The 26,312-nt window shown below is 43.8% G+C and overlaps 1 protein-coding gene across 9 annotated transcripts in view; it reads right to left on the reverse strand.

The window, feature by feature from the left end:
* The window catches only part of GRIA4 (glutamate ionotropic receptor AMPA type subunit 4), a 552,658-nt gene that overhangs the window by 149,969 nt on the left and 376,377 nt on the right, over nucleotides 1-26,312 (reverse strand). For all 9 annotated transcript variants that reach the window (XM_075337446.1, XM_075337445.1, XM_075337452.1 and 6 more), the window contains 2 exons: nucleotides 19,569-19,736; nucleotides 12,696-12,800 (listed from right to left, as the gene is read on the reverse strand). In XM_075337446.1, coding sequence (XP_075193561.1) covers nucleotides 12,696-12,800; nucleotides 19,569-19,736 — 273 coding nt within the window. The remainder of the gene's footprint in view (nucleotides 1-12,695; nucleotides 12,801-19,568; nucleotides 19,737-26,312) is intronic.

Below are 26,312 nucleotides of genomic sequence, written 5' to 3' on the forward strand. Positions count from 1 at the left end.
TCTTTAGCTTCATTTCAACTTTTTATTTCCTTTTATTTGTTCTTCTTGTAACTTGCCCTCGATGGATGAACACAGGCTCTGCTTATACCATACAAAAATGACCTAAAAATGTCAAGTGGCCAAGGTCACAGGAAGATTGTGTGTGATATTTTACTGCTGGAAGCTGTTAATCCCCAGAAGAAAGAATAGACGAATGAAATACATAAAACATTGCCCTCGGCACATCCTTGTCTAACAGTTTCATTTCCATAAGGGGATGTTTAAATGAAGACATTCTAGACAAAGGTGGATTTCCTCCTGGCACAGTTAACAAGGTAGAATCCTAGGTCACATTTGAGCTGCTGAATTATGCATACAAGATAATTCGATGTGCGACTGCGTAAGAAAACTCAAGTGTCTTAGTAGTAAGGGAACATTTAATGTACGTTCTTCCAAAGATATTGAATAGAAGAACGTCTAAACCTAGTGATGAGCGAGCGTGATCGTCACTGCTCCTTACTCGATCGAGCATCACGTTGCTTCGATGCGACTCGAGAACTGAGTATAATGAAAGTCAATGGGAAACTCAAGCATTTTCAAACTCAGATGAGCATTGGTGACTGTCGCCCATCACTATCTAAAATGGATTTAAAATGTAGGGGAACTGTTATTGGGGCAGATAAAGAAGGTCAGTCTTGTTATAAGAGGGAGATATCATGGGTGTGTCACAGGTGACAGACAGTCATGTGGGTTCTGACAATAGAAGGTCACAGTGTTTGGCTGCTCAAAATGCTCCCTAAGTTTCTATTGTTCCTGTTGTTAGTATTCATTAAACTAGGTAGCTTTCCTGCTGGGTTTTCATCTTTTGCCCTTTAGGACCAAGCGGAGCCCTTCTTTCACCCAGCTGCTGATTATCAGTATTCTCCGTATTATAGATATCAGTATTATCAGTATTATCAATATGTGCTTAAATACTCCCATCTTCCCTGGACTAGTGCTGGTGATATTATTCAGTTCATTCAAGCCTTGGTTGCAAGCAGGTGGCTTGCACTCATCTGTAGTATTGTTGCTGAAATTTTGATGAACTTCTACCTGAGTCATCTGTGGAAATGTAGTTCATGCATTTTATCCCTGTGTGTCCTCCTTGTGGCTTCTATAGTGTTCAGAACAAACACTGAAACCTCAATCTATACCCTCAATCAGCATAGGGTTATTAGAACAAACACAATTTTCCCAAAGGGCAAATCAGTCCACCAGCTTGTGTTATCTGATACACAATTGAGTATATGTATTAGACTGCTCTACTTACCGCTAATTTTAGATTGGTCTGTTTAACTCATGTATAAGAATAAAAGTTAAGTTTTAGCAATCTTTAGTTAGGGTACCTCTAGTTGCCTTTTGGGCAAATTGTGTTTGTTCACTAGTGTTTAGAGCTCATCCCACCCATTCCCTATTTAGGGTCCAGGACTAAGAATACCTAGGTCAGGTATCCAGCTTGGCGCATAGCTGCGAAACCTATCTAGGGTGGTGAGGGACCCCAGGGACCAGTAGTAGGTTTGGTCAAGGGTCACTATCTGCCCCTTCCCTAGACATAGGGTTTCCCTTTCACCCTTTGCTTGGTACTTCCCCGTACCTAGCGTGACAGGGGATTATAAACAGCTCTTTGCAACTCTCTCATATAATATAAAATCACTTTTTAAAATGTCGCAGAATGTTTGCGCAAATTTCCTTTAATTGACTTCTGGAATGATTTTATTTATGCCTGACACTTTTTGTGTGTAAATTTCAAGGGACTTTTTGCTCTTAAATGTCGCAAAAAGGTTAAAGGGAACCTGTCCGGTCTACAATGCTTTTCCCCTCAACAGCATTCACATCTGTCTGACTAATTTCCCTCCCTAACCAACCCTGTATAATGTTATTCACTTAACTCAATGCTTAAAAAAAGGATTTACAAGCTCTGCTTTTTCTATGGTAGTTACAGCCTTGCCTAGTCGGTGGGGCATTGATTGCCCAGACTAGTTGGCCTTCTTTCCATGTTATCCCGCATCTGCAAGCCAGCGTCATCACCAGCTGCTGAAAATCTTGCACGGCTCCTTTCGGCAGTGTCACTGTGCCTCTTGTGCAGCTGGTAAGCAACCAGGCTTCAGAGAGGTGCAGTGCACATAGTCGAAAAACAGCTTTTGCACTTCCGATCATGCACAGTGCGTCTCTCTGAAGCCGGGATGCGTACATCCGACTTCTGAGGCACAAGATGAATTGCGCTCATGTGCTAGATTTCAAGGAGATGCAATGTCACCGGCTTGTGGAAATCATGTTATCACGCCTACAGGGGCGCGATGTCGTTGAAAGAGGGCCGATTAGTCTGGGGAAACAACGCCCCATTGATTAGTCAAGCCCCTAAATAGCATAGGAAAAGCAAAGCTTATAAATTCTTTTTTAAAACACTGAGTTAAGTGAATAAAATTATACGGGGCTGGTTAGGCCGGGAATTTAGTCATATACATGTGAATGCTGCTGGGTTAGAGGTCATGAGGGATGGACAGGTTTCCTTCAAAGGCAAAAATAAACAGCATTTTTTATTTTGCCAAAAATTCATGACCCATGTGTACCATTTTGAAGAATTTGGTACAGAAAATGTAAATAAATAAAAAAGAAAAAAAAATAACTTAGAAAAAAGATGCAAATGATTAAACGGGGCTTTACTGTTTACTTGACTTTCTCCAAGAACCAGGCGAAAGGTATAAAAATGGAGCACATACAACCTTATACCTTGTAAGAGATCCTCGGGATGGAGTGTGATGACACTTTTGGACATTTACAGGTCACCCCGTGCACTAACAATTTTCTGTTCAGGGAGAAGTCTTCTGTGTCTGACCCCAGAAAGCTAGCCCTTAAAGCCAGCTTTACACATTGCAATTAGTTGTACAATCGCAGTTGCGATGTGACACGCCCAGGTTGCATACGGGATCTTATGAGATTGCACATAGGTCGTTCATTTGCTGTCACACGTGCGTTAGTAGTCTATGTTAAATTGATCAATTTTGTGTGCGATTCCTTAGCTCATGTGTTCTGTGACGTATGCATTGGGCACCCTTTTTTTTTTTTTTTATTTATTGACTTGCCAAGCGTGTGTAATGTGTAGGGATGCGTTTTTACTATGTCATCTGCCATTCAGCTCTGCTACATGGCCGCTGACAGCAGACACAGACAGCCATGTAGCAGAGCTGAATGGCAGATGACAGCAGACACAGACAGAGCCGCACTGTCAGAATGAACTCGGGTGAACCTCACCCGACTTCATGGTCATGCTGCGGCTCTGTCTGTGTCGCGCCCTGATTAGCGGTCACCTGTGAAGGGCTCACCGGTGACCGCTAAACTCCTGAGTAACTGAATTGAGCAGCCCTCTCTCATATACTTACCGATCCCCGACGCTGCACGGCATTCACACTGCTCCGGCGGCTTTTACTCTTTTGAAAAAGCCGGCCGCCCATTAAACAATCTCGTATTCCCTACTTTCCCCGCCCACCGGCGCCTATGATTGGTTACAGTGAGACACGCCCCCACGCTGAGTGACAGGTGTCACACTGCACCCAATCACAGCAGCCGGTGGGCGTGTCTATACTGTGCAGTGAAATAAATAATTAAAAAAAACGGCGTGCGGTCCCCCCCAATTTTAAAACCAGCCGCTGGATCCAGTGACAGCAAGTAACCTCAGTGACAGCTCAGCTGATCGCACGGCTGTCTTCAGTTGCTGTGTGGAGGTGACAGGAGCGGCTGTGTCTGCTGCAGCTCCGGTCACCTCTATGCAGCAGCGCTGGAAGCGACGCTGGACCATCCTGGATTACGCCGGACATGGAGGGTTTTTTGGCCTGATTAAAGTGGTTAACCAGGGTATATGTTTGTGTTTTTTATTTCTAATAAAGGATTTTTTTAGGTGTGTTTATTTACTGTAATTTACAGATTAATCATGGAAGGCATCTCATAGACGCCTGACATGATTAATCTAGGAGTTATTGGCAGCTATGGGCTGCCAATAACTCCTTATTACCCCGATTTGCCAACGCACCAGGGCAAATCGGGAAGAGCCGGGTACAGTCCCAGAACTGTCGCATCTAATGTATGCGGCAATTCTGGGCGGCTGTTGGCTGATATTGTTAGGCTGGGGGGCTCCCCATAACGTGGAGCTCCCCATCCTGAGAATACCAGCCTTCAGCCGTATGGCTTTATCTGGCTGGTTTTAAAATTGGGGGGGACCGCACACCGTTTTTTTAAATTATTTAATTATTTATTTCACTGCACAGTATAGACACGCCCACCGGCTGCTGTGATTGGGTGCAGTGTGACACCTGTCACTCAGCATGGGGGCGTGTCTCACTGTAACCAATCATAGGCGCCGGTGGGCGGGGAAAGCAGGGAATACGAGATTGTTTAATGGGCGGCCGGCTTTTTCAAAATAGTAAAAGCCGCCGGAGCAGTGTGAATGCTGTGCAGCGCCGCGCCGGGGATCGGGGATCAGTGAGTATGAGAGAGGGGGGGAGAGGGATAGACTGACATGGACAGAGAGAGAGGGACAGAGATAGTGACCGACTGACAGAGATTACTGAATGACAGACATTGTGAGGCGCTTCAGAATGCAGCTTTTCAGCTGCGCTCTGAAGTGGACCTTTTTTAAGCTGCGGTGCAGAGCGCACACCTGCGCACATAGCCTCAGACATCAAAATCGTATGAGGGATGTCACACGTTTCAATTGACTAGGTTCGTGCAACAAAACGCTCAATTCTAGACAAAGATACGATGTGTTTGCGATCAACGGTTTTGCGTTCAATCCTGATCGCACGTAGGTGTCACACGCAGATACCTCACAAACGATGCCGGATGTGCGTCACTTACAACTTGACCCCAACCACGGATTGTGAGATATATTGAAGCGTGTGTAGCGGGCTTAACACTAGAACTACTGAGGTAGTCATTTTGACTACTTCGCACTATGTAGTTCTAGTAGGTGTCACGAGTCCAGTAATTCGAGTGTTAAAGCGTAATAACGCTCATTTTAATTTTTATTTCAAAAATCAGTAGTTAACATGAAAATAAGCAACTGTGTAATATATCTTATCAGACAAATCTGCTTCTATCTCTGCCAGAATTGATCAGTCATTATTAGGGCTGAGCAGATCCGGACTGGAAAAGTCCGATTGGCGCGGTTTCAAAGATGCCCTGGTGCCGGACCCGGGCACGATCCGGATTCGGATAAGAGATGAAAAATAAAGAAAAACAGAATTAAAACAGCGTTTTATACTTTCCGAGACTCGCTGTCATGGCGGCACACTGCTGCCGGGCCGCGCATTCACGTCCTGTACTGTGCAATAGGCTTGTCGCATACACACAGCTTTCCGTGTTTTCCCTGCCCACCCTGTCGTCTGTGATTGGTTGCAGTCAGATGCGGCCCCAGCCTGTGACAGTGTCTGCCTGCAGTCATCATTATCACAGCTCAGTCATAGGCTACACTCACAGCCAGCGGTCGTTCTCTATGACTGTTAGCTGTGAGATGTAGCAGAGCTGGATGAGTCGTCGCGGGACCTCGTGTGGATTATGTCGGACCTGCAGGGTGTTTGGGGTTAATAAAGTAGTGAAGGGGGGTGCGTTTTTGTATTTTATTCCAAATAAAGGATTTTTCTGGGTTTGTGCTTATTTACTGTCATGTACAGGTTAGTGATGGAGGGATCTCATAGACGCCTGTGCCATCATAACCTAGGGTTTAGTAGCAGCTGTGGACTCTTATTAACCTCTTATTACCCCGGTTGCCACTGCACCAGGACACCAGGAAGAGCCGGTATAGCACCGGGATTGTCACATCTAATAGATGCGGCAATGCCGGGCGGCTGCAGACTGAGATTACCAGCCCCCAGCCGGCTTTATCTTGGCTGGGGATGAAAATTAGGGGGGTTATCATCTGAGTACAAGCTAGGGACCCCAATGTAGAGAAATACTTTGGCGTAGTGTTGGGGCTCTATTGCATTGATCAATTCAGTAGCTAAATTTCTCTTGATTCATATGTTCATGGCAGTAATGCAGATTCCATTTTTCACATTTTCACTCTTACATATAGCTATTGGATTTTTCAAGTCAGTATTCACACAGCAGTTTCTGCTATTTCATATATTCCCCTTACATAGTCACTGGTGTGCATACCTTATCTCCCCATAGTGATGGTTTTTTAGGTTTTTGCACCCAGTTTAGACTTAGAATGGCGTTGCAGACGTTATTCCTTATTTATTTAATCATCTGAGTACAGTCCAATTTTTTCACGGACTTGAATTGTCAAGTACCATCCAATTCTAGGAGACAAATCATGCATGCTGCAATTTTTTTTCACCAGACACGTAATCCACAACCGAAAAATGCTGCAAAAATGTGCAGAATGCTAAAAAAAATGGGCATTTTGAAGGCAGCAGTTTTTTTCTGCTAAGAGAGCAGGTTTTGGCTGCAGAATAAAAGTAGCAAAAACAAAGCCTGCCTGTGAACAAAGGCTTCGGGTAAATCTACACATGCCGGAACGTTAAGCCTGCTTTACACATTTCAATTAAACGTGCGATCGGATTTGCAATCGCACCCGCCCCCATTGTTTGTTCGGCACGGGCAATTTGTTGCCCGTGTCGCACAATGCTGTAACCCCCGTCACACGTACTTACCTTCCATACGACCTCGCTGTGGGCGGCGAACATCCACTTCCTGAAGGGGGAGGGACGTTCGGCGTCACAGCGACGTCACACAGCGGCCGGCCAATAGAAGCGGAGGGGCGGAGATGAGCGGGACGTAAACATCCCGCCCACCTCCTTCCTTCAGCATTGCCGGCGGGACGCAGGTAAGCTGTGTTCATCGTTCCCGGGGTGTCACACACAGCGATGTGTGCTGCCTCGAGAACATTGAACAAGTATGACGCCCTGTACCCCAGGAGTCACAGGCTACAACATCACCACATACACCCCCACACTAGAAAGGTACCATCAGTCAACCATAAAGACCTGATTGCCTCCCTCAGTGTTAGACAGGCACACCAGGTGGGCGGAGTCAGGTGGAAAGACACGTCCCCCCGAGGAGTCTGCTGGCTTGAGGCAGGAAAAACACAATCAGTTCAGTTTAGTTCAGTGCAGAGAGGAGTTGAGTCGAGTGCAGCACAGTGGAGTGGAGTGAAAAGTCAGGCAGGCAGACGGCAGTGACCGCCTGCAGGAGACCGGGAACACGACCAGCGGAACCGTAACGGACCGGGTCAGGGTAGTGGCCCGCCGGAACCGAACCGGGGAGCTAACAGGATAATGGAGCACCAGGCAGGGTACTCAGACCCCAAACTAGGCTATATGCCACCACCATAGTCGAATTAACTGATTGCGGTCTGGACCTCAGGGGTTCATTCCCACCAAAGTCCCGTTAGAAGGCAACAGCCAAACCCGTCCGGATAGTAGCCACCGCCAAAGGCCAGAGATCCAAGGGCCAGCGCCTGCGGGCAAAGGAGCTCCTCCGACATCTACAAGCCAGGGAGCGGACTTGTGTCGCCCGGGGACCAGGGGTACTCAGATCCGGGCCACAGGGTCACTTCTGTGGGTATCACGGTAGCGTGACCCGGTCTGTGATCCCAGGCTCCACAGTAAAAGGGGATTTGGTAAGGGAGATTGTCCGTGACGCCACCCACGGTTGTGGTGAGGTTGGAACACCACCGCTGCTCTGGACGGGGATCCCGGGAGCGATGGTATGGAGCAGCTAGATGTTATTTCTCCCCTCCATGGGTAGGGGGTTGGCTGTCCCGGGGCCCGGTGATGGGGTAAGCAGGGAGCAGGGTGCAGTGCTGCGGTGCGGTGCCCAAGGGCACGGGCGTACTCACAAGTAATTCACACGGAGTCACTGGTAAACTAGGAATTGCCGGTGTCCGCAGCCTTCGGTACGGGGGTGTTAGTGTCCCACACACGGTGCAGCAGCTCCTGTTCTTTCCCTGCAGCCAGGTGCCTTTCTCTCCACTCTCTTCCTCTTTCTCCTCAGCCGGGAACGGGGAATCCACTCCCCTGTAGCGATCCGGGTCACCCTAGGTACCGAGGGGCCACTACCCTGCTCCGGCTACCTCTGGCCCCTTCCTCACTACGGCCTGTCCCGGCCCTCTCGGAGCACGCTTCACTTTCAGCCTGGGAGCTACAACTCCAGGCTTCTCCTCTCTCTGCCTCTCCAAACACTCTGCTCCAGCCCCTCCCCTCTGCTCTGCTTTTCTCTTACACTGGGGGCTGTGGTTTGTCCTGCTGCACTGGTGTGAGATCAGATTACCAAGGAGGATTAACTCTTTCTGTGACAACCTGGCTTTGCCAGGGCGTCACAGACTACCAGTGCTCAGGCACAGTGGTCACACTACAAACATAGGTGCAGGAGAAAGGCGGACATTGCCAACCCGACTAGTAAGCTGCAGCCGGCTGCGGGCCCCGTTCATACCTTCGTTTGGTTTACCAAAGACTCTGTGTGGTTTAATCGTGAGTACACCAGTGCGCTCAGGCACCGCGCTGCACCGCAACCCTGCGCCCTGCACCCAGGCCCTCGCACCACCGGGCCCCGGGACCAACATCCCCTACACACGGAGGGGTCAACACCTAGCTGCGCCACTGCACCGCTCCTGGGAGTCCCCGTACCTTCACCGCAGCGGTGGTGTCCACCATCACCACAACCCGTGGGTGGCGTCACGAACAATCATCCCAAAACCAAATACCCGCATTCCCACGTGTGCAACGCCAACCCCTTTGCAGAGCGACGTGACCCCCGGGTCCGTGAGAGGCTCGAGCCAGCACCCGTAGAACGCGAGCACGGATCCGAGCGGTTCGGTAGCCGCAGCCAAGGCCGCAGGGCGGTACACAACCGGACGTTCAATTTTTAGAAAATGAACGATGTGTATGCGATCAACGTTTTTCCGGAATCGCACGTAGGTTTCACACGCTACTACAGCACTAACGATGCCGGATGTGCGTCACTTACGACGTGACCTCGACGACACATCGTTAGATATATTGTAGCGTGTAAAGCCCGCTTTAGCAAACTTTCCATATGCATTTCAAGTGAAAAACCTTTAGCATTTTACAGTTGCAGCAAAAAAGATAAGAATGTATAAATCTCCTTCACGCTCTGCAGGTATTGTCTCATGTGAAGTTGACCTGCGTTGTGGATAAATTCTGATTGCATTGCAGAACGTCCCCATTTAGTTGAATGATGAGGTCAAACCCCACCCATCAGTAGTGACTTTTAGTCCCTTATGGCTTCTTCAAGAGATAATTGAGTGCAATAGTCACATGAGACAAAATGTGGCAACAAGAGGCCAAAATGTATAGAGACTCGTGTGGGAACAATAATAGAAGCAATAGCGGTGGTAAAAGCCGCGAGTATCATGGTTCTACATTTCTTTTTAGCTTTATTAGATTTTTTTTTTCTTGAAAGACCTGAAGGTAATTAAAACAAAAGTTTGCAATCCGAATAATAAAAAAAATCTTCAAAAATAAATAATAATAATATTTATTCATTTATATAGCGCTATTAATTATACAGCGCTTTACATACATCAGCAATACTGACCCCACTAGGGCTCACAAACTAAGGTCCCTATCAGTATGTCTTTGGAGTGTGGGAGGAAACTGGAGAAACCGGAGGAAACCCACGCAAACACGGGGAGAACATACAGACTCCTTGCAGATTACACAATCGAATCATGGTGCTCACTTCTTTGGCCACCTCTTTTGCTTTTTAGGATTGTTTCCATACAAGTCTTTACTTCTTACGGCCTCACGTTACGACATTCGGTCCAATATGACCATTTCAGCCAATCAGAAATGGAAGAGGTCAGACGCAAATAAATGTCACTACACAAGACTGGGATTATTAACTCTGGTGACTAGAGGTGAGCCAACCAGAACAGTAAAGTTTGGTGTTTGTACCAAATATGGATTTTACAAAAAAATCAGTGTCTGAGTTTGGAGTTTGGGTGCTTTACGTATGCCGACCACTCAATCAAGCATCGCTGTGCTCGGGTACGCTCGGTGCTCATCCCAGTGTGAGCCGCTGGCAGTGTTTGATCGGTTCGCACTGGGGGTAACAACAGCGTTATCGAATGTTGTGTGCAAAAAAAAAATATTAAAAAAACCCCTCCCTCCACCAGAAGTGATCCATTTATGTCCGGTTGTATGTGGGTAGAGACCCAAATGGACCAATCAGTGACTTCCAATGGAGTTCAGGTCAAGTCAGGTCAAGTCCCAAACCGAATTATATCTAAAGCCGGGGTTGAACCCGCTAAACCCGAACTTTCTCAGGCACACTCATCTCTACTGGTGACTGGTATAGAAATGGTCCTCAGAGCAGCGAATGTGGCAGAGGAGATTAATTTATTTCCTGCATTACTTTTTATTTCCAGCAGCCGGATTCACATTTTCCACAGGATATCCTGTACATGTGCACATACCCTCAATTCCATAATAACACGCATCCTCATTTTAATACATGAACTAGTTGCCATTCCTAAATATAGGTAATCTGTGAGACTAATGTACATTATTTATTTATATCCTTAATTATCTTGATTTATCCATGAGAATTATATGAAATTATCTCCTCATATCACCGATCTGCCTATTTAAAGGGGTTGCCCATGATCAGAAAAAACATATTTGCTATTGAATACACTGCTATAAAGGGTTGTGTGAGCTATCAGAGCTCAGCTCCGGTCACTCCAACCAGGTTGAGTTGCAATACCTGACGCATGAGGAGAGGTGGCAATGGTTTCTGAAAGAAATCAGTCAAGTTTTTTTTTTAAATCCTGGACAACCACATTAAGTCACTGTAGCGTACGTTGCAATGACATAAATATATGTAGTATCTGTATTGGCAGATTGCGCTGCATCATGGTCTGCATAAAAGAGATGGGGCTGCGTAAGGTGATAGGAAGCAGTTTCCTGTAACAAAAATACCAATCATTGCAATCATTGATCTAATGGCCAAGAGACCATGAGCCCAATTCAACAGAGTGGTGGCCACTAGAGTTGGTATGAATCAATTCACCAGACCCAGTTCATATGCCATGTCAATGACTAATGGCCACTGGACAGGAGCCTTGATATCCAGTTCGTAGCTGCCTCTTCTTTCATTAGCCAGCATGACACAGCATCATCATTGCGGTATGCAGGCATGTGACAGAGCTAAGCCGGTTAATCAAAAATAGGAGCCATGGATAGGTTTGGTCAGGGGTCAACATCTTCCATTTCCCTAGAAACAGGGTTTCCCTTCCCTTCCCTTTCGCTGTACGCTTGGTACTTCCCTGTCTCTAGCATGACACTACAACAAAGTATTATAAAATAATCATTACATAATTTTCAATCCATTTAATTAAAAAAAATTTAAATACATAATTTTAAGAGCAAGTGTGGCGCTCCTGAGGCTTCGGTTGCCATAGGGTACTGCACCTCACTTAAGGTGCAGTACTCATTCCGGGTAAGGAGGAGGTTATTTGCTGATGCGCATCACATTTCATACAAAATACAGCTTAGTAGCCAACCACTCTGACTGGGCTAGGGTAGATGGTGGCCGTCAGGGGAATGGGACTTTCCACTCACTAGTCAGCACCTGTGGGTGGAGCTACAGTGGGGGGGAAGTAAAAGCAACATTCACACACAGTAAGTCAAGTCGGGACCTCGGTCCAGGCAACATCACACCTCAGGAAAGCAAGTGGAGCACGGGGCCCGAGGCTTGAAGCAGGAAGCTCAGCCCGGGCTCTCTACACCTGAAGGGGATTCCAGGGTCCGCGGAGCGTGCAGCAAGCACCCGCGACCCGTTCCACAGTTCAGGATTGGCGTGGAGGGATTTCCGTGACGGGACACACAGTCCACAACACTGGTGGTGACCTCCGAACTATCCGGGATCGACTGAGGCCCATCATGTTAGAAACCGGTACTCCAAGAGTGACGACATTGAAGTGATTATAAAGAACTTTGACCGCAGCCTCTGTGTCGTCCCCATCATTGCCAGCACTGTCGCCACTGTGCTCCGGCGCCATAGACTACCACCACCATCATCCTCCCTGGGTCAAGCTCTACCTGTGGAGAGCTGAAACACCCGAGCTGTGTTACCATCTGTTCCACAAGTGAAAGAGACTTTCCACAGCGGCGGCTCCCAACATAGCTACACTCCTCAGGTGGCGTCATGAGACAACTACTCCCAACATCCCCAACCCCTTCATCTTTTATTGACATCGACGGGGTCACAAAACCAGCCAGGCCACTGTGACATCCCAACCCAACACCACCAGCCCGGTGACGAGTAAAACCCCAGGCCCCGTGGGTATGTCACAAATACTTGCCAATAATCCACAATTTTACCTACCAATAGTACTGGAATCACACTGTATGATTATTATTTGCTTTGCATTTTCTCCCCTTTTGTGAAATATTCTGTGAGGAATTAACTATGAAGAAATTAGAACACTGCAGTACAGACCACAAATGCTGATTGGCTGCAGCAGTCACGTGACACTGGGCAGAAGAGCCTCGATGGTCCAGGAGTAGCCGTAACTGCGTATTATATTTTTTTATTTCATTCAGTACTCCAGCGCCATTCATAAGGGGTTATGCATTAGTTGACAACCCCTTAAAAAAGCAGAGATCCAACATATATACTAATGTAAAGAAAATGTATGTAATTCATCTACATACCTTCCTAAGGCCTGAACTCTTCAGCTCCAAAACATCCATTGTGAAGTTTACTCTTCGGCCATAGTGATCAAATTGCACATTTCCCGTTAAACCCTGTATTCGAACCTTTAAATACAAAAAAATATATATATAAAAAAAAAATATTAGCAAGAAAACATAAAACCCTAATGAATCAAGTTATTAGATGCATTACAGAGGACCTTTCACCAGTTTGTGAATGATATATAATTGAAAAGAAACCGTGGCACTTCTACAGATGGTCGTGGCCAAATCTGTAATATGAAGTCAAAGATACTACTTGGCACTCAACTAGCGTGTGGATAAATAAAAAAAATGTATTTGTAATCCAAAATTTTAGACATTAGGGTCAAATTTTAGACCTTCATCAGTAGTATAATGTATCCAAAGAAAAAGGTACAAGTATAACAAACAGATATATCGTACAAACTATCTATACATAGCAAGTAAAACATGCTGCAAAATAATCTGCACAACGGAGTGGGAGAATTGGGAAAAAAATAGAAAATATGTTTTATTAAGCTCTGCAGCCATGACATAATGTGGCCAGTTTATGTGCTAAAGCTTATGAAAGGTCATCTTTAAAGGGGTTTCCAAGTGAATAACAATACTTTTTTTTAAAAGGACCAAGACTGGTTAAAAAAAAAAAAAAGTAAAAGCAATGCTCTCCCTCAATAATTTCCCAGAGCTCCTGTTCGTACTTTGCCCTCAATGGTTTTTATCTCTTGGTCCCATCTCAGTTCCCAAGAAATGCCCAATCACTTAGTGGTTATTAATGGCGCATACTCAGATTGGGCCAGGGTTACTAGTGGGGTGCCACAGGGGTCTGTATTGGGCCCCCTACTATTTAATATATTTATTAATGATCTGGTGGATGGTTTACAGAGTAAAATATCAGTATTTGCAGATGATACAAAACTATGTAAGGTAGTTAACACAAAGGAGGACAGTTTGCAACTACAGATGGATTTGAGTAAATTGGAGAATTGGGCTGAAAAATGGCAAATGAGGTTTAACACAGATAAAAGTAAGGTTATACACATGGGAAGGAGAAACAGATGCTACGATTACTTACTAAATGGGAAACTGCTGGGGAAATCAGACATGGAAAAAGACTTAGGCATCTTAGTCAATAAGAATCTAAATTGGAGTGCCCAGTGTCAGGCAGCAGCCACCAAAGCAAATAGGGTGATGGGATGCATTAGAAGAGGTCTGGGGGCACGAGATGAAAACATCATTCTTCCTCTGTACAAATCACTCGTCAGACCACACTTGGAGTATTGTGTGCAATTTTGGGCGCCGGTGCTGAAGAAAGACATTACTGAACTTGAAAGGGTTCAGAGGCGGGCAACTAAAATAATAAATGGAGTGGGTGCATTACAATACACGGAAAGGTTATCAAAATTAGGTCTATTTACTCTAGAAAAGAGAAGACTTAGGGGAGACCTAATAAATATGTACAAATATATCAGAGGGCCATATAGAGATCTCTCCCATGATCTGTTTGTACCAAGGACTATGACAAGAACAAGGGGGCATTCTTTTCGATTGGAGGAAAGAAAATTCCTACATCAAAATAGAAGAGGGTTCCTCACGGTAAGAGCAGTGAGTCTCTGGAACTCTCTTCCTGAGGAAGTGGTGATGGCCAACTCACTGAATGAATTTAAGAGAGGAATGGATGCTTTTCTTGATAGCAAAAGTATAGAAGGTTATAAATAGCATAATCCTACAGGTAGATAGAAGAGCGACCAAGATTATTAGAGGAATGGGTGGGCTGCAACACCAAGACAGGTTATTAAACTTGGGGTTATTTAGTTTGGAAAAACAAAGGCTTAGGGGGGATCTAATCACAATGTATAAATATATGAGGGGACAGCACAGAGACCTTTCCAAAGATCTCTTTACACCTAGGCCTGCGACTGGAACACGGGGGCATCCGCTACGTCTTGAGGAAAGAAGGTTTAATCATAATCACAGACGAGGATTCTTTACTGTACGAGCAGTGAGACTATGGAACTCTCTGCCGCATGATGTTGTAATGAGTGATTCACTACTAACATTTAAGCAGAGCCTGGACGCCTTTCTTGAAAAATATAATATTACCAGTTATGTGTATTAGATTTTATGACAGGGTGTTGATCCAGGGAACTAGTCTGATTGCCGGATGTGGAGTCAGGAAGGAATTTGTTTCCCCATTGGAGCTTATTTGACACATTGGGGTTTTTTTGCCTTCCTCTGGATCAACATGTTAGGCTACGGGTTGAACTAGATGGACTTAGAGTCTCCCTTCAACCTTAAAAACTATGAAACTATGAAACTATGAAACTTAGCCAATCACTGGCCACCGCGGTGACATTTCAGATCATTGCTGGTGTGTCCAGGAGGAACAGAACATTGGGGATTGGGTACGCACAAGGACAACAGCAGTGGAGGAATGGTGAGGCTGAGTATTGCGTCTTTTACTTTTTGTATATATATACACTAGTATGAACCGTGGACAATCCCTTGAAGAAAACGTCTTCTGATACCAATCTGGTACTTGATATTGTCTGTCAACTACACTCTAAACACACAGACAATACAAAAGTAATATAAGTATTAAGGGAGCTCATAGCATATACATGTATGCATCATCTACTGGTGTATACATCAATACACAGTGAGCTCCCCCTAGAAAAATAGAACCTTGCCTATACAGACACATAAAATTAGACAGCACACTGGACTGATTCTGACTCTAAAGGGTACTTTACACGCTGCGATATCGGTACCAATATCGCTAGCGAGCATACCCGCCCCCGTCGGTTGTGTGACACGAGCAAATCGCTGCCCGTGGCGCACAAGATCGCTAACACCCGTCACACGGACTTCCCTTCCCTGCGACGTCGCTGTGGCCGGCGATCCGCCTCCTTTCTAAGGGGGCGGTTCGTGCGGGGTCACAGCGACGTCACACGGCAGCCGTCTAATAGCAGAGGAGGGGCGGAGATGAGCGGCTGGAACATGCCGCCCACCTCCTTCCTTCCTCATTGCCGGTGGACGCAGGTAAGGAGATGTTCCTCGCTCCTGCGGTGTCACACATAGCGATATGTGCTGCCGCAGGAACGACGAACAACCAGCAGCATGCACCACCAACGATATTATGGAAAGGAGCGACGTGTCAACGAGCAACGATTTGTCACGTTTCTGTGCTCGTTGATTGTCGCTCTTGGTGTCACACTCTGTGATGTCGGTAACGGCGCCGGATGTGCGTCACTAACGACGTGACCCCGACGATATATCGTTACCGATGTCGCAGCGTGTAAAGCACCCATAAGTCCTTATGATTTTCATGTATAACTATGAGAAAATGTTATGAAAATTAAAGAATTACAAGTTGAAACACCAGAACAAACCAAACACCTTAGGATCAATCTGTCTTCATTAACAATGACAGCTTCATTTATAATAGTTAATAGTTCTGCTCTCACATGTCCCCTCAGATGGCGTGTCTATTTTAGAACTAAAATTAAGCCTTGAGTCCAGTATACAATGACTTCTATAATAATGAGGGTCAGTAAACACTGATATTTTTGTACTTCTCTAGTGAGTACGTATATACGTTAACATTTCAACATTTTTTCATGCTACAAACTTAAATGTATTTTATTGGGATTTTATCTGATATACTAACACTAAGTAACACTAAGTATTTGTGACATGTAAAGGAAATAATACAATGTTTTCTAAATATTTAAAAAATATAAATCTGAAAATTGTGACGTTCATTTGTATTCAGCGCCCCCTGAGTTACCAATTCCCTCTAAAAGTTACCTAATTTGAAAATTGAGTCCACCTATGTGTAATTTGTTCTCAGTTTGATTACAGCTGTTCTCTGAAGGCTTCGGAGGTTTGTTTGAGAACCTTAGGGATCAAACAGCATCATGAAAACCAAAGAACACACCAGACAGGTCAGGGATAAAGTTGTGGAGAAGAGTAAAGCAGGGTTAGTTTATAAAAAAAAATAACCCAAGCTCTGAACATGTCACAGAGCACTGTTCAATCCATCATCCAAAAACGGAAGAAGTATGGCACCACTGCAATCCTACCAGGACATGGCCGTCCACCTAAATTGACACCCCAAGCAAGGTAAGCTTTATTAGAGAAGAAGACAAGAGGCCCATGGTCACTCTCGATAGGCTGAAGAGATTCACAATTCAAGTGTGATAATCTGTCCATGGTACAACTATTAATTATGTACTCTACAAATCTGGGTTTTATGGAAGAGTGGCAAGAAGAAAGCCATTTATTACAGCAAGCCATTAGAAATTCCTTTTGCACAAAGCGTTGAAGGGGACTTAGCAAGCATGTGGAGGAAGGTGCTCTAGTCAGATGAGACCAAAGTAGAACTTTTTTGGCTAAATCCAAAACACTATGTGTGGTGGAAAACTAACAAAGCACATCACCCTGAAAACACCATCCTCATCGTCAAACATGGTGGTGGCAGCATCATGCTGTGGGGAGTCATCAAGACATGGCCGTTACAGAGCACATACCGTAGCAGGGACACATATATAAGATTATCTCAACACAGGAAAAACAATTTTAATCACATTAAATTCTGGAAATTATTATTATTCCAAGATCTGTTGATTAAAATGAACTTTAAAATTAACTTTGTTTTGGTAAAGCCCCCTTAAATACTTTTTCATTTAATAGTGAGTTTCTAGGTATACTTCTCTTGTTTAACCAAGGGGATGTCAAGGGGTAGTGCATGATACAAGGATTAAAAAAAAAACTGAACAAAAAAAAAACGCAAAATAGAGCTGAAAGTATCTTCAAAGGGTTGCCTCCTATTTTCAGTTCAGGAGCAAACCATTCTCTATCCCCCCCAAACTCCAGGTTGGTGGATGAATAGGTGGTTTTGTTTAAAAAAGAGTTGAGGTCAGCAGTATTGGTGCATCCTGGTGGGTGTCTTGGTGGGAAAGTGCTCTTACTTAAGTTACAGTTCAGGCCAGAAGCATCATTGGCCCTCTAGACTGAATGCGTGTGCTTCCATTGAACTCTATAAGGCAGTCTTGCCTCTACCACTCTACTCTGTTGATTCGTAGTGGGTGGGTAATAAACCGGGGGAAGTACTGACAGACCAGGGGTTCCTAAGTTGGTCCTAAGACTGAGGTCTCTACCGTCACCCTCAACCCGAGTGTACCCTTGAAGGTAGGGAGGCCCGGGTCCCAGACCTAGCCCTCTCTTCTGTCCAAGCTCTGATCTGAGTGCCCCTTACTACACTCTCCAGCCTTAAATAGGAAGAGACCAGCTGGAGATGGTGGAGATGGTAATTAGCAGCCTGGCTCTCAGAAGAGTTGTACACTGCTCCAAAAAGAATTAACTCCTGCATGGCTGGGAGCAGTGAAACAACTCAGCCGATGCCCAGCCGAGTTGAGCACTTAAAGAGAGACCAGGCTGCTTGTCAGACTCTGCAATGTGAACGGAATCTGACGCAGTAGTAGTAATCCGTGTGTGCAGAACTGGGCAGCGCATGACAGGTAGATCTGTGAGCAGGGGCTTCTGTTTAATGACACTGCAGGCCGGCATCATTCATCCTTCCTGGTTGGGAGGTGGCTTGGTTGGCAGGCACACTTGCTTGAATTCGGACCAGCAGTGTTGTTGTGATGTTGGATGGAAGTTGTAGTCTTGCCTCTGTATCACCAGAAGCGTTGCGATTATGACAAACAGCTATGGTAATGTTGATGGCCACAATTCCCCTTGCAGGTAAACCTGTATGGTGTACATGTTTGGCTAACGCTCTACGACCTCAGAGGTGGTCAGTCTCCATGACAATAAGCTGTAAACAACAAATTAGAAAAGCCAGATATACAGGGAATAGGGGAAATTTAAAATAAAGTTGCTTCTTTTAAAAATTACTACCTAGCCAGAGAAGTTTAGGATAATGGGAAGGGTAGAAGAAAGCAATAAAAGTTTTCAAGGTCTTTAATTTACTGGATTCTTGATGTATAATTCAGTAGTAACATTAGTACAACATACTGTTCTTTACTCCATAGGAATATATTAGGTAACTAATAATCAAAAAAAACAAAACAAATAATCAAAAAGAGGAATGAATTATATATAGACCAAAGAAAAAATCCCCTGAAACAGTATTTTTATTTCTATTAATTAAAACGGTATACCTTAGAACCATCAATATAATTCTATCAGACCGTAGTCAAGTGAAGGGGGTGAGCTGCAAGACGTAAGATAGGGTATGATAGAATAATATAGATGGTTTAAAGGTATACTATTTTAAGTAATAGAAGTAAAAGTACTGTTTTAGGGAATTTTTTCTTTGGTCTATATATGTGACTATTAATCACCAAATATGAAAAATATAGCCAGAAATTCCCTGTGATCAAACCACGTAAAGAGAAATTTAAAGAGGAAGAATCCTTTGTGAAATGTCCCCAAAACAGTTTTTTCTCTACATATAGTGTACAGATTTTGCTCAGCAGCAGATGAAAGCAGCTTCTAAAGGAGCATGAACTGTGAATTTAAGCAACACGGTAGCATAGTGTTGGGACAAAAAGGAAACAATATAAGATGACGAAATGTTTTACAAATATTTGTCAAGTTACAAATCCTAGAGATTAATTAAAATAATAAAAAAATATTTTTTTAACCGATTTCCACAAGGACATAGTTGGTAACTGTGTAAGAAATGGATGCCCATATTTCTTAAAAAAAAAAATATTAATATCAGATACAGAAAAGTATGACATTAAAAAAGGTTACAGAAAAAAAGTCAGAATTAAATTTAAAAAGGTTACAGAAAAAAGTCAGAATTAAACAATGTTTGGTCCTGGCTGTAACAGCCGTAATTACCTGTTTTAAAGTTCTTTCCATATCAATTCCTTGCCCCCAGGGAGCGGCTGGATTTGCCAGACAATCACCTGCATTTCCTCTTCTTGAAAGATCGACTTTTTGTCTCCGCAAGTTACGGAAAGCTTCTGCCATCACCAGAACGCCATCATAAGTCAGTGCGGAGGTGTACTGGAAAAGGGAAAATAACATTAAGAATGCAAAGACTTAGCTACAGTATCTACAGTATAGCGACACATTAATACTTCTATAATATGTAAGTAAAGACAAATTCTATCCAAGAATCTATCAGTGTGTTCCTTCTGACAAGGAGTTTGTCACACTTTTACCTGTGTTTTACTAAACGTTTCTATGCTGATTTATGAACTCAAACTACATCAAAGTTAAACAGAAGTTTGTGGTCATACAAAGTTCACTTCAATCCGGCATGCAGAGACCCCCACAAGTGACCTCACTGGTTTCTGAACGCTGGGTACTGGGTATTCTGACAACATTCTCCCCTGCCAGCTTGTTACTGTTTTTTTGAGCTGGCAATAGAGTGCACTGTCATTGTGTACATGACACAGTGCCCCTAAAATGAGCGTCACTGATGATGCTTTGTTTGAGTATCCCAGCATGCACTGGCATTTTCAAACAAAGCGCCATTTGACAAAAAGTAATGAAAAAAAATAGAATGGCAGTTAGAGTAGTTAGGGAACAGTAGGGAATTTTTAATCAAAGTACAGTATTTCACAAAAGTGAGTACACCCCTCACATATTTTGTAAATATTTTAATATATCTTTTCGTGGGACAACACTGAAGACATGACACTTTGATACAAAGTAAAGTAGTCATTCTCCAGCTTGTATAACAGTGTAAATTTGTTGTGCCCTCTAAATAACTCAACACACAGCCATTAATGTCTAAATAGCTGGCAACAAAAGTGAGTACACCCCTAAGCGAAAATGGACAAATTGTGCCCAGAGTGTCAATATTTTGTGTGGTCACCATTATTTTCAAGCACTACCTTAACTCTCTTGGGCATGGAGTTTACTAGAGCTTCCCAGGGGCCACTGGATCCTCTTCCATCCTCCGTAACAACATCACGGAGCTGGTGGATGTTAGAGACCTTGCGCTCCTTCCCCCTCCGTTTAAGAATGCCCCACAGATGCTCAATAGGGTATAGTTCTGGAGACACTTGGCCAGTCCCGCACATTTATGCGCATTTTCTTTGGAAAGGCAGTGGTCGTCTTTGACTTGTGTTTGGGGTTGTTATCGTGTTGTACAGTAATTCTGCCCTATGGCCCAGTTTCCCAAGGGAGGGGATCATGCTCTGATTCAGTATGTCACAGTACCTGTTGGCGTGTATGGTTTCCTCTATGAACTGTAGCTCATGCAGCCCCAAACCATGAAACTCCTACCACCATGCTTAACTGTAGTGAGGACACACTTTTCTTTTCTCCTCACCTGGTTGCTACTACACATGCTTAACACCATTTGAACCAAATAAGTTTATCTTGGTCTCATCAGACTACTGGACATGGTTCCAGTAAGACCTGTCTGTAGTCTGCTTATCATCAGCAAACTATTTTAGGGCTTTCTTGTGCAACATCTTTAGAACAAGCTTCCTTCTGGGACAACAGCCATGGAGACCAATGTGATACAGTGTGCGGCGTATGGCCTGAGCACTGACAGGCTAACCCCCCTCACTCCTGTAACCTCTGCAGCAATGCTGGCAGCACTCATACATCTGTTTTGAAACAGACAACCTCTGGTTATGACACTGAGCACGAGCACTCATCTTCTTTGGTGGACCATGGCAAGGCCTATTCTGAGTGGAAACTGTCTTTTTAAACCACTGTGTGGTCTTGGCCACTGCGCTGCAACACAGTTTGAGGGTGGTGACAATTTTCTTATAGCCTAGGACATCTTCATGTAGAGCAACAATTCCTTTTTTCAGATCCTCCGAGAATTCTTTGACATGAGGAGCCATGTTGAACTTCCAGTGACATGTATGAGAGAGTGTGTGAGCAATAACACCAAATGTAACACCCCTGCTCCCCATTCACACCTGAGACCTTGTAACACTAATGAGTCACATGACATCAGGGAGGGGAAAATGGCTAATTGGGCACAATTTGTCCATTTTCACTTATGGGTGCACTCACTTTTGTTGCCAGCAGTTTAGATATTAATAGCTGTGTGTAGAGTTATTTAGAGGGCACCAAATTTACACTGTTATACAAGCCGCACACTGACTACTTTACATTGTATCAAAGTGTTATATCTTCAGTGTTGTCCCATGAAAAAATAGAATAAAATATTTATAAAAATGTGTGGGGTGTACTCACTTTTGCAATATAATGTATAATAGAAAATAGTTTAGATTAGGGCATTACATAGAAAAGAATTTAGAATGAAAATTATTTTACCTTTGGACCACCCCTTTAAACCCTTCATGAAATCTACCATAGATGTACGGCGCAAGTTGGAAGCAAGTGTATGGAGCGGGGTCACTGGATGAGCAAGCCCCATACTCGTCAGGTAATGGCTGTGTATTACCGCCAGGACCTGACACTAACAATTACAGGTGGAGCTGAGCTCGTTAACCAGTTCAATCCCACTGTCAAACTCTGATAGCGGCATTTTACAAGTGTCAGCATGGGGACGCACCATTTTAGGCACCCATCGGTACGCCCGTGATGTGATCGAGGGACGCTGATGGATTTCTATGACAGCCAGGTTGAAAACCTCTCTGACTGTCATAGCAGCGCTCCTTTGAAAGCTACCTGTGGCTGGGCTTCAAAGGAGACTGTGATTTTTACTATATGTAGTATTTCTCTGGCATTGCTGTATACAGCACAAGTAATCAGATGATTGCAGCTTGAAGTCGGCTATGGGGACTAAAAAAAAAAATCTGAATTTTTTTCTAAAATCATAAAAGTTCAAATTAACGCCCTTTTGCCCTATTAAAAATAAAGATAATAAAAAATACAAATATATGGTATTGCCACATTCAGAGAAGTCTGATCTATAAAAATCTAAAAATAATTTACCTGATCAGTAAACAAAAAATATTCAAGAACGCCAAAATTACATTTTTTTTGGTCACTGCGATACCACAAAATGGGCTATAACAAGCAATCGAAACATCATATCGATCCCAAAATATTATCAATAACATCGTCTTGTCTCCCAAAAAAATAAGCCACAAACAGCTCAATCGACTGGAAAATGAAAGTGTTCTGGGTTGTGAAAAAAGGCAACTCAACCCCCAATTTTTTTTTACCAAATTCAGATTTTTTTTTTTCAGCACTAAAATAATGAACCCCTTCAAGACCAAGGACGTACTGGTCTGTGTCTGTCCCATTACTGCGGGCTCCGGCAGCGAGCCCACGGTCATTCCTGCACATGTCTGCTGATCTGATCAGCAGACATATGAGGATGACATGCGCGGATGGATTGGAGATCCACCTGCGCCTTTTAACCCCTTAGACCGAGCTGTCAAACTCTGACAGCATGATCTAATGCTCTCCGGTGGGGTTGTGCTATTCCCCGCCGCCATCAGCGCCCACGTCACTGACAGGAACACTGCATTTCTGCTGGTTGGTGTGATACTCATGCGTTTGGAGAGTGTAGCCATTAAGTCCCCTTGAAGGACAAGTAAAATCAATTAAGAAAAAGTAAAAAAAAAGTTTTAAACAAATCTAAAAGTTTAAATTACCCCCTGATTGCCCCATTGAAAACAATAATAATAATAATAATAATATTATTAAAAAATAATACACATTTTGTATCGCCGAGTTAACAAATGCCCGATCTATCAAAATATAAAATCAATTAATCTGATTGGTACACAGCTTAGGGTGCTTTCACATCAGCGTTTTTTAAACTGCGGCACAAATGGATTTCATTTCAATGCATTTACAATGGAATCGCGGCAAGATTCGGTCACATGCGGGTGAGAGCTGCACACTGGATCTGGTGAAATGCGGTATTTTATCTTTATTCAAAAACGCTACTTGTAGCATTTTTGACCTCCAAACAAAATACTTCATGTCACCGGATCCTTCATATTGTGGCGGTACCTGCAATGCAGTTCAATGAGTGCTGGATCCTGCTCTACCGGAAGTCACCGCTTCTGGTAGGCAGGATCATGTTGTCTGTACTTAGCAGGCCCAGAAAGTAGTTCCTCCCCTGTGCTTTGAAGTGGAGCTGCATCAGTTGAAGAAAGAAGACAGGAGAAAGAAGACCAGGATCGTGGAGGGGTGAGAGGGAGTAATAAAGATGGAGTCCCTAAGTGTGTCTGTGTATTTATTTCTGATAAAATATTTTTTCTCTGTGTGAGGTCTTTTTTTTTAATCCTTTATTGGAGATTCTTAATGACTAGGTCAAACTTGGCCTGACATTAAGAATCTCAGGCTTTATATCAGCTGGTAAAACAAAGCTGGTATTAACCCCTTATTACCCAGCATGTCACACGGCACCAGAGCCGCTGGAAGAGTTGGATACAGTGCCAGAAGATGGCGCTTCTATGAAAGCGCCATTTTCTGGGGCAGCTGCGAACTGCAATTCACAGAAAGCTTGGGCCACCCTGTGCTGCTGATTCCAATCCCCAGCTGACTAGCTGTACTTGGCTAGACACAAAAATTGGGCGAAGCCCACGTCATTTTTTTTTAAAAATTATTTCATGAAATAATTAAAAAAAGGCATTCCCTATATTTTTGGTTCCGAGCCCGGTACAAATAGGCAGCTGGGGGTTGGGGGCAGCACATACCTGCCTGCTGTACTTGGCTAGCATTCAAAAATATTGCAAAGCCCACGTTAATTTTTTTTAGTTTTTGGGTGCAAAACAAAGAAAAAAAAAAAGGGCTTCCCTGGATTTTCTATTGCCAGTGAAGGTACCACCAAGCAGTGGGGTTATCAGCCAGTAGCTGCTTGGGTTATTCTTAGCAATAAAAAATACAGCAGGAGCCCACACATTTTTTTTTACCCCTCACCCTAGGGTTAGGGTTATGTGTTTGGGGGTTTGGGTTTTTTTTTTTGTTTTTTTTTAATGAATTAAAAAAAAAAAAAAAAAAGGACATGGGCTTCGCCCACCGAGCACCCGAGCATTTTATTGCTCACTCATCCCTACTCCTGACCACACAGCCAGCATGACAAGTAATCAGCCGACTCCAGTGTCAGTCAATTACTTGTTCTGTGTCCCCCTGCATCCATCGCAGCATGTGCGGGATGTGAGGTCAGCACTGGAGTCAGCTGATCTGAACTCAGCTGACCTCACTCGGCGATGGATGCAGCGGGACACAGAACAAGTAATCGGCCAACATTGGAGTCAGCTGATCTGATTACTTGTTCTGCTGGCTATGAGGTCAGGAGTTCAGCTGAGTTCAGATCAGCTGACTCCAGTGCCAGCCGAACCCAGCTGAATTCCAGTGTGCACGCTGCGATGGATGCAGCAGGACACAGAACAAGTAATCGTCCGGCACTGGAGTCAGCTGATCTGAACTCAGCTAAACTCCTGACCACACAGCCTGCACATGGTCACATGTGATCTGCAGCAGGCAGTGACCGCTGTTAACCTGCATCCATCGCAGCGTGTGCGGGCTGTGAGATCAGGAGTTCAGCTGACTGCAGTGCCGGCCGATAAATTCTGTGCCCCGCTGCAATCAGGATCCGGTAAAATAACAATTGCGGTTGCATGCGTTGCACATTCAATGCACAGGATCCGGTCATATGCGGTTTGCGTTTTTTTGCCTACAGGCAAAATAAACGCTGATGTGAAAGCACCCTTAATGAGAAACAAAATTTAAATGCAAAAAATAAGCTTTTTTTTAGTTGTCACAACATTGTATTATAACGTAATAACAGGCAATTAAAACATCGCATCTACACAAAAATGGTAAATTAAAAACATCAGCTCAAGACACAAAAAATAATCCATCACTGAGCCCCAGATTCCAAAAAATGAGAATGCTACGGGTCTTGGAAAATGACAACAAAAAAAAGGCGCTATTCTTCTTTTTTTTTTTTTTTTTTTTTACAAATTTCTGAATTTTTTTTCACCACTTACATAAAAATAAAATTATACCTGTTTGGTATCTACGAACTAGTACCGGCATGGTTAATCATACTGCCAGGCCAGTTTACCATATAATAGACATGATAAATAAAAAAAACGCAACAAAAAAATGCAATTTCACCGCACTTGGAATACAATATGGGGCAGAATGAATGGTGTCAATCAAAAGTACAACTTGTCCCACAAAAAAAATCAAGCCCTTATATGGCTATAGTGACAGAAAAATAGAGACATTATGGCTCTTGGAAGAAGGGGAGGAAAAAATGAAAACGGAAAATGGCCCATGGGTGAAGGGGTTAAAAATTGGATATGATTGGTATTGCTGTAATCATAAAGATGAGGAAAATCATATTGTGAGGTCATTTTTACCACAACATGTACACAGTAAAAACATTTCCCCCCAAAATATGTAATTTCTTCACATTTCAATTTTTTCCCATTTTCCATTATTCTATGTGGTAAAATGAATGATTTTATTCAAAAGTATAAATCGCAGGAGAAGAGAGAAATCCAGCGATGTGAAGGAAGTGCGTAGCAAAGATGTAAAAAAACCCCTTTCTTTAAAACATCAAAAATGTAAAAACTTAATCAGACAAAAAAATTAAAAATGTGGCAAATTAAAGGAGTTGTCCGACATTAGCTTACCAAAAAATTTTGAGTTTATCTGTGCTGTATTGTCATATAA

Source organism: Anomaloglossus baeobatrachus, chromosome 2 (genome assembly GCF_048569485.1).
Source record: "Anomaloglossus baeobatrachus isolate aAnoBae1 chromosome 2, aAnoBae1.hap1, whole genome shotgun sequence".
NCBI lineage: Eukaryota > Metazoa > Chordata > Amphibia > Anura > Aromobatidae > Anomaloglossus > Anomaloglossus baeobatrachus.